This window comes from Saccostrea echinata, unplaced genomic scaffold, assembly GCF_033153115.1.
Source record: "Saccostrea echinata isolate AGI-Se365-2 ecotype Australia unplaced genomic scaffold, CSIRO_AGI_Sech_v1 ptg000054l, whole genome shotgun sequence".
NCBI classification, from domain to species: Eukaryota; Metazoa; Mollusca; class Bivalvia; order Ostreida; family Ostreidae; genus Saccostrea; species Saccostrea echinata.
The window spans coordinates 46,240,102-46,248,415 of record NW_026889803.1 but is presented as its reverse complement, the minus strand read 5'-3'; the positions used below and the strand labels follow the sequence as shown (position 1 = coordinate 46,248,415).

Genomic DNA, 8,314 nt, shown 5'->3' with positions numbered 1-8,314 from the left:
GACAAGGTCATTGTATCGACCATAAAACTTGCAAAATGATGACTTCAAATGAAACTGTTGATACCCTTGTTTTATCAACTTGTTTGTCAATAGCTTGCCTCGTTTTAGAAATTGTTCACACTTAGAGCATGCTCTTACGTATCGAATCAACTGGGAGACAAAACCCCATATGCAGGTGATAAGGATATATTGCTACATAAGTAAGGGAAGTTGACGATTGAAAAATTGAAGTCATCACGTTTATCATAAAGCTTTGTTGTTAGGTTATCATTAAAGTCTTTTTCTAGTAAGATATCCAAATATGAAACAGATGTGTCAGACTCTGTGGTATCCTTTATTTCAAGCTCACATGGATATATCGAGTCGACATATGAATGGAAGTAACTATTATTAATTGGTAATAAGTCGTAGATATATCTATAAATGTCGAGTTGAAGGCCAGAGCAAGTGTTTCTTCTCATGTAGAAGTTTTGAATAAATTCTACTTCGTATGAATACAAAAATAGGTCTGCTAACAAGGGGGCGCAATTGGTACCCATGGGAATTCCAACAGATTGTTGAAAGACCTGATCTCCAAAAACTACATAGATATTGTCAATCAGAAACTCGAGCATCTTTTTAATATCAACATCAGAGTATTTGTGTGTACAACCAGAATGCTTTTTAACAAAATAATTTGGCAAATGACCAATGACAAGGAAAGTAAATGAACGAGTTCCATTTTTATTGAAAAAACAGCTGTCAATGATGTCAAAAAGTCTGGACTTTAATTTATCGTGGGGAATGGTTGTATAAAGTGTTAAAAAGTCGTACGTTTTGATGTTATTGATTTTGTTCAAATTCTGTGATTTCAAAATTTTCTAAAAGTTTGTTGGAGTTTCTAAGTATCCACATCTGATTTATACCTCTTCTCGAATATACTCTTGTACAGTGCTCCAGAAGTTTCTCCTTTACTGATGTAAATATTTTAGTGAGGAGTAAAGAAAGAGGCTTGGTAGAATATTTACTTGAACCCGCTGTAAGGATTTTTATGGAGTTTTGGAATCCAGTATAGGTATTGAAATTCAAATTCATTTCGATTGTTGGAATATTAAAAATATTTAAAACTGGCATATGATTTTAAAGAATTTCCTCCTTAGAAAGGAAACTATGGATATAAGTTGGGTTACCACTTACAGAATTAAATCCTAGTTCCTCTAAAATCCAATTCAAATAATGAGCCTTACAAACAAAGACAATGTTGTTACAAATGTACCTGCTTTGTCAGCCGGGACAGGTACATACTGATCGTATGAATCTTATTATTGTTTCAGTTCTGCATTGTCAAAGTCAGAAGGATAGATGATTTTCATATTGTCCCTCAATCGCTTAATGCGCGATTTCAAAATCCATCTAATGATGCATTTAATCCATTCTGAAAAGTCTCAAGGTCTTCTTTTTAATATTTAGTCCATCGTCTGGCGCAATCTTCTAATGAATTCATAATATTTATGACGTTATGACGAGAGTTGAAAGATCAAAGTTCCCAAACTTAGGCCCTCTTATAATAAGTGATTTAATATTTACGTCCCAGTAATGACGTGGCCAGCAGGACTATAGTTGTATGCTGTCGTTGAAGAAGAACATGTACACATTGGAGAATTATGTTTCAGATGCACTATAGAGTTTTTTTTTATTTAAAAAAATTTGGACTTCATTTTGAAATATGATGGAATACAAGACTGGACCTTTTTGTGATTAAGAATAATACTTATATTAATTGCGTCAATTCCTTGTTGGTATATTGAAGTTTATGGAACAAACGGATTGTTTGAGTGGTATTTTCTTCCGCGAAACGTGGCGGTTCAAAGAGCTTGTGATTTGCAATATCCGTTATCGCAGATCCGAGCCTGTATTTTGGTGTCGTAGAATCCAAATATGGACTTTCCTTGACTTTTACAAATAGACAATTCAAAACTTTCAGAGGAACAGAGTAAAGTTTGGTGCGAATGTAATGAAGGCCTAACTGTTTATTTACATAAGGTAGTAGTGAATCAAAGAATTATAACTTTCACTGACAAAATAGAATGATCAGGTAAATTAAAATGTTTGTATAGAAGCTGCTGACTCCCGTTGTTGGTTTGAAATCTATGCCCCGATATTCTTTTATTAAGTGAACCCTTGGTTTCACCAACATAAATAAGCCCACAAAATCAGATACTGGAGCGGATATTGGAGCGGAAAGAGGAGCCCTAAAAATCATTCTAGTCACCTTATTTAATCTTAATATTTTTAGATATGCCCAGAACTTTACAATTTCATTAATTAAATCAATTTTTTAATGGTAAATGTATTTAGATTATTAGATGGTCCATTAGTCACCGGTAATAAGTTTCTCCTTCCTTTGCATTTGAAATTCGAATGTTAACCAACTTGAACTTTGAAAACTAAATATCCCTTGTATGTTTATCAGTGTATCTTTTTAAAGAGAATTGTTTAATTTTTGAGTAGATGTATGTATAATACTATTTCTTTTCTTTGTCTGGCATCTATTATCCCAGTTTAATCAAATTGCTAACCTTTCCTGGTGAATAGTTCCTCAGACATGTCTACTAGCTGTTTGTTCTTCATTATGAATATTTCAAGTTTTATTCTCTACCTTTTATGTATATTTGTCCCAATGTTTGCTTTATGAAGGGGAAAACGTAGAGAAAAAAAATCAATAAAATACTGTATGTGGTCATATATTGGCGTATTCAAAATTTTGCGCAATCACTGGTTATGGATTTGTTGGCGAAATCAAAAATTAGCGCTTCACATGTCCGTGCCGTATATTGTACATGTATTTATAAATGATTTCTTAGCGGTGTTCATAAATTAGCGCATCATTATCTGCGCCAAAGCCGCTAAAATATGAAGCCCGCTGTTTTTAGCATTTTCATATAAATAACAATTTAGACATGTCGATTTTATTTTCATTTGAACATTATCATCACAAAAGAAAATTGAAAATCTCAATTCAGTCCAAAGTTACTCATAGATTTTAAAGAAAATATTGTAATTTTGACAATATCCTTACAATTTACTCATTGCTGAAATCATTTATAATTTTCACAAAAGAAATAAATGTCCAGTATTTTTAATTTTGGAACCACTTCACTTTAAGTGCATTCGAACACGTGCTGTCCTTCTAATTCTCAGTCTCAAGGCGATTTCTGTGACATGATATATCAAGAAGCAGAACAGCTCCTTCCGTGTTTGTGAGAAGACATCTTGTTCCTTTTTTCTCGACGTTGATACTCCATAGTTTATTTACCCCGACAGCAGGGATGTTTATTTTTCTAATGAACTGTCCATCGTGAGACAACTGGAAAATACAACTTGATTTATCATGGACAACATATATGTTACCAACACAGTCAGTAGTAATACCTCTGACGACATTCAGCTCAGAATCAGAGTAAAGTTCCTTTGTTTTCTGCTCTGAAATGGAATACATGTAGCACATTACAGCATGACTAGTCCCAAAAAGAATTTTTTTGTTAATTGGGTCACAAGCCAGTAATTTTGTGCTGTTTGGATATATTTCAATTTCTTCCTCTCCACTTTTCTTTCGAACCCTCCAACGGTCGGAATAAAATATTGTGTCCCAAATGTATGATACTCCTTGGCATGTTGTTAAAGTACGAATCTCTAAAGTTTTCTGGCAAGTGTTCGCATCAATCCGAACAATTTTTTGCTTTTTGGGAAGGGAGATATATATGCCCTCATTATCGTCTACTGATAAATCCCATGGGTAGTCTTCCAGTTCAACTACTTTGTCTGGCAATTCATTTAGCTCCATGTCACAAAATTGGATAAAGCTAGAGTACTGAATTATTATCACGATGATGTTTCCATTTAAAAATGCAGCATTACAGAAACCAAACTTCTTTTCGAATCTCACCAGTTTCAATAAAGAAACCTCTCCACTTCTATACATAGACGGCAGTGTGCCATACTCTCTTCTTTCCACTTCTAGATCACCTACTGAATTCAGAGAGGTTTTTAAAGCATAGAATGACTGACTTGGTTTGAAATTTAGAGCACAAACGAAAGTTTTGTTACAAAATCCCTTTGTGCTGTGTTGGAGTTTCTCTTCAATTTCACATACATTTTTTCTTTCAATAAGACATTCTACATCCGATCCACAGTCAATGCATGTTTGAAGCACTGATCCGATTTGTTCCACTCTTAAGAGCACATTTGACATTCCGTCCACATCAGAATCTATCTGGAGGTTGCAAAGTTCTAGCTGAGATTTCAGATCATTAAGTAAGGTAAAACAAACGGCGTCTAGATGTTTCTTGATATTTTCTTGGAAATCTTTTATTACATTCTCAACTTCAGATGCCTCTTTTTGAAGTTCTTCTTTAGCTCCCTTACCAGAACTTATCATTTCTCTTAAGATAGCTTTGAGTTGACTGATTCGGTTTATCAGCTTACAAGTTTCTTGATTTTGTTTGACTCCTTTGGCGGCATTTTCGATTGAGCAAACATCAACACATTTTCTGTGACCGACAGCAGCACAAATAGTACAGCAGTGGATTCTGTGGTCCTTGCAGTAGATCCTTGCAGGCTCGGAGGGATGTTCGAGACAAGGTATAAATCCAGACACATCATACTTATCCAGAACTTCTTCTGCAAGTCCAACAACTCGATGGTTTTGTAAAAGCTTGAATTTCTTGTGATAGTCTTTGCATTTTTCACAAAGCGCCTCTGTGCAGTTCAAACACCAAGCCACTGCCTTCTCCTGTTCGCCCTGTGTTAAACATGGATCACAAATCTTTTCCATAATTCTTATTGCTCGTTTATCCAGCATGCTGACGATAAAATGGTTGCTAGGTATGTGCTCGATCCATGTTTTCCTGTCATCTTTTTCCTCGTTAAATTCAATTTTCATTCTGCACACTGGACATAAAAAACTTCTTTCAGTTAATGAAATACATCTATCGTTGTTTTCACATGGATTGGATGATGGTTCCCTTTCCTTTACGTTAGTTGAGATATATGCCTGCAAACACGACTTACAAAACGTGTGTAAGCACGGTAAATATTTTGGCTCCTTAAAAAACTCCAGACATATCGAGCAAGTCAATATATCATCACATTTCTCGTCCTCTAGCAAAGTCCGTGTCATACTTGTCGCCATTTTCATGCCGAATTCACTGGGTATATATAACCCTACTTGAAGGTCACAGGATGAAGGCAATGAAGCGTGAAAAGAGAGATACGTTGTGGGATTTTAGTATAGATAGTTGTTCTCGTCAATACTGAATGTATTTTTTTCTTTTGTCATAGGAAATAAGAACGATAATCGTCAATGTAATATAATGTATACTGAATTTACCAAACTTACACGTCCAGTCATCTGCATGCAAATTGCGATATTATTGAAACGCATCGAACACTGTCTATCAGGCAAAATAAGTATGCCCTTCAAAATGGACCAGAGAGAATATAACTATCTCCACAAAAATAAAGCAGAAACATGTATTTGAAAAAAACATAGCAAAAAGGGACAATGTCTTTGGCTCGAAATTTTGGCATTTGATCCAAAAGAAGAGTTTTTCTTCTTTCTGTGTTTGCAATCATTCCAATCCAACAAATTAAAGATATACCATTTGAACATTTTACCTTCTTTTTTGAAAAAAAAAAAACAAATCAAAACAAAACACACAAAATTTGCAAAATATGGAGAACCGCAGAAATAATTCGAGTTATATGGCATATATAAGGTTTAGTGAATGAGATACATGTACAGACAAAAACACGCTTCCTTTTACTCACTCTGCAGTCTGGGTTTTACTGAAATTAAACACATTCCCTTCCTATCAAATGTGCACGTGCGCTTGTGTCGAAAGAGTTCATTTCTTCTTTATAAAATAACGATTCATACTTTTGTAAAAATACAATTGACAAGTATTTTATGCTGATGAGATGCATGCATCATCTTCAAGACACGGTACATACATGTGATCTAAATGCACGGAGTATAATTACTCAAGTTAGGTCATGTCACAGGCGCCTGAAATGTGGATGGATAGCCCCCCCCCCCCCCCCCGCGCTTTTTAATTAAAAAAAATTGTAAGAGTTTATAATTTCTCAAAAATATAAAATTTCCCCGTCAATCACATCCATATGTCGTTCCATACAAGCAGATTGTACTTTTTCTTACGTTTAGAGAATGGCCTTGTACGGTATAATAAAAATACAAAGAAATTATAAACTCTTACAATTTTTTTTAATTAAAAAGCGGGGGGGGGGGGGGGGTTATCGATCCACATTTCAGGCGCCTGTGGTCATGTATGGGCATTGTACGGGTGCTGATTTTGAGCATGAAAACAAAATGAATGCGATAATAATTATTGATTGTCTAAAATGAAAGATAAAGTCCGCAGAACTTTATGAATACAAACACTGTCATTTTTCTCCTAGTGCTTATATACCATATCTTTGATATAATACAATACACCAGTAAGAGATAGTTTCTTAAAGTCCGATATTTTCAGAGAAAATAAAGATTGTTTCTTACTTGAGGAAATTTTTCATGTCAGCGATGCAGCTAGAATATGCCTATAGATAGCATCATAGCCTATAGTTTACAGCTGAGTCAGTATTGCTAGGGGTGGATTCAGATTTTTCTTCCTGGCGGGGGCATTATTTTGCATTTACCCCCCCTCCCCCCTTTCCCTAGTAAGTTCAAAATTTATATCATGATAGAATTAATATAGATACGAAAACTACCAATTTACTTTTTTTACACGATGTTTGCAGAAAGATATTTGTTAGAAGATCGAGAAGGAGGACATTTTTCCCGCTCCAGATATAATGACCTAGAAAGTACTATGCAGACCCCCCCCCCCCCCTTCTCTCTCTAGAGCTTTCTATACTTAAACATATTTCTTTCAGGTATAGCACTTTGTAAGCGTTTGAAAAATCTAAAATCTTCAATGAAATATATACAGTCTCTAACTCAGAGGGACTGACAAAACAAAATAGCTGAGGAATCGAGGTATCAAAGCTTTATACATGTACTTTAATTCATAGTTCCGATCATAGATAATTTTACGTTTGGTTTGGAAACCATGGTTTCTTAATACATCTAGGAAGCTTCTCTACCTGCATTCCTGTGACTTCTGTATTTTATGCCAATTGGTTCCTGATTTGGTAATAAATTCTATGCTATTTTAATTACCATCTGCCAATCTTAGGTTTGTTAGTGCAGTTCCCGATCGAAAATGCCGATAGGCAGGAAAAACGTTCTCAAATGGTTTTCTGGTTACTATTTATAACCCCACATCACTTGTTTTTCTTCAGTATTTTATGGAAAGCAGTAATAAACAAATGCAAAAAGCAACTTGAGTTCAAATATTTTTTTTTAATAAGTTTTTTTTCCCATGTAGCCTAGAAAAGAGAACCACTCTAAATCCCATAAACAAAGGTAAAGAAGATATTCTAACCTAAGTACTTTTACTTCAAAAAAAAAAAAAAAAAGGAAACAGGCTGATTTGCTTTCTTCTTACACACTCCTTTTTATGCCCCCTTAATCGAAGATTCTGGGGCATACAGCTTTTGCTCTGTCCGTCTGTAAGTCTGCAAAAACTTTAACCTTGCCCATAACTTTTGAATGGTTGGTGTAAGGTCTTTCGTATTTCACATTTATATTTTCCTTGTGACATGACCTTTCTTTGGGTACCAACATATTACCTTTTGACCTTGGAGTTTGACATACTTCTGCAAAATTTAGTTTTACCAAATTTTAACCTTGGCCATAACTTTTCAACAGTTGATGCTAGGGCTCTTATAATTCAAATTTGTATTCCACGTGACCAGACCTTTCTTTGGTATCAACTTTTTTTTTACCCTTTGACCTTTACCTTTGTCCTACTTTTGAAAAACTTCAACCTTAGCCATAACTTTTGAATGGTGGGTGCTATGGCTTTCAAATACCACATGGGTATTTCTTGTGACAAGACCTCTCTTCGAGTACCAACATTTTTACCTCGTGACCTTGACGTTTGAGCTTGACCTACATTTGATTAATGTATGACTTTCAGTGCCTGCTGTTTTGCCTCACACTGTCGGTAAACATCTAGCCAACAAAAAAGTTGGTATGAAGAACATATGTACTTAAAATTGTAATACAAGATAGTTTATGTATCTTTGCATGATAGCTTTATACAAAATATGATAAATAAAGAGACTGGCTGAAATCAATTTTCCTCAAACCCTTAGGAAGCAATTTCAGTGAGGGAGATGTGGGGGCAAAACTAAACATTTTCAGTTTTGTGGG

General features: G+C 34.8%; 1 protein-coding gene across 1 annotated transcript; it reads right to left on the bottom strand.

Moving 5' to 3' along the window:
- Positions 1-3,022: 3,022 nt before the first annotated feature.
- LOC133205666 (transcription intermediary factor 1-alpha-like) lies at positions 3,023-5,169 on the bottom strand. Its single transcript, XM_061341512.1, has one exon. The coding sequence runs from the start codon at positions 5,156-5,158 to the stop codon at positions 3,170-3,172; it is 1,989 nt and encodes a 662-aa protein (XP_061197496.1). The 5' UTR covers positions 5,159-5,169; the 3' UTR covers positions 3,023-3,169.
- Between the last annotated feature and the right edge of the window lie 3,145 nt (positions 5,170-8,314).

Coding starts and splice junctions, on each gene's coding strand:
- LOC133205666 (XM_061341512.1), bottom strand. CDS start 5,158: ATGACACGGACTTTGCTAGAGGACGAGAAATGTGATGATATATTGACT.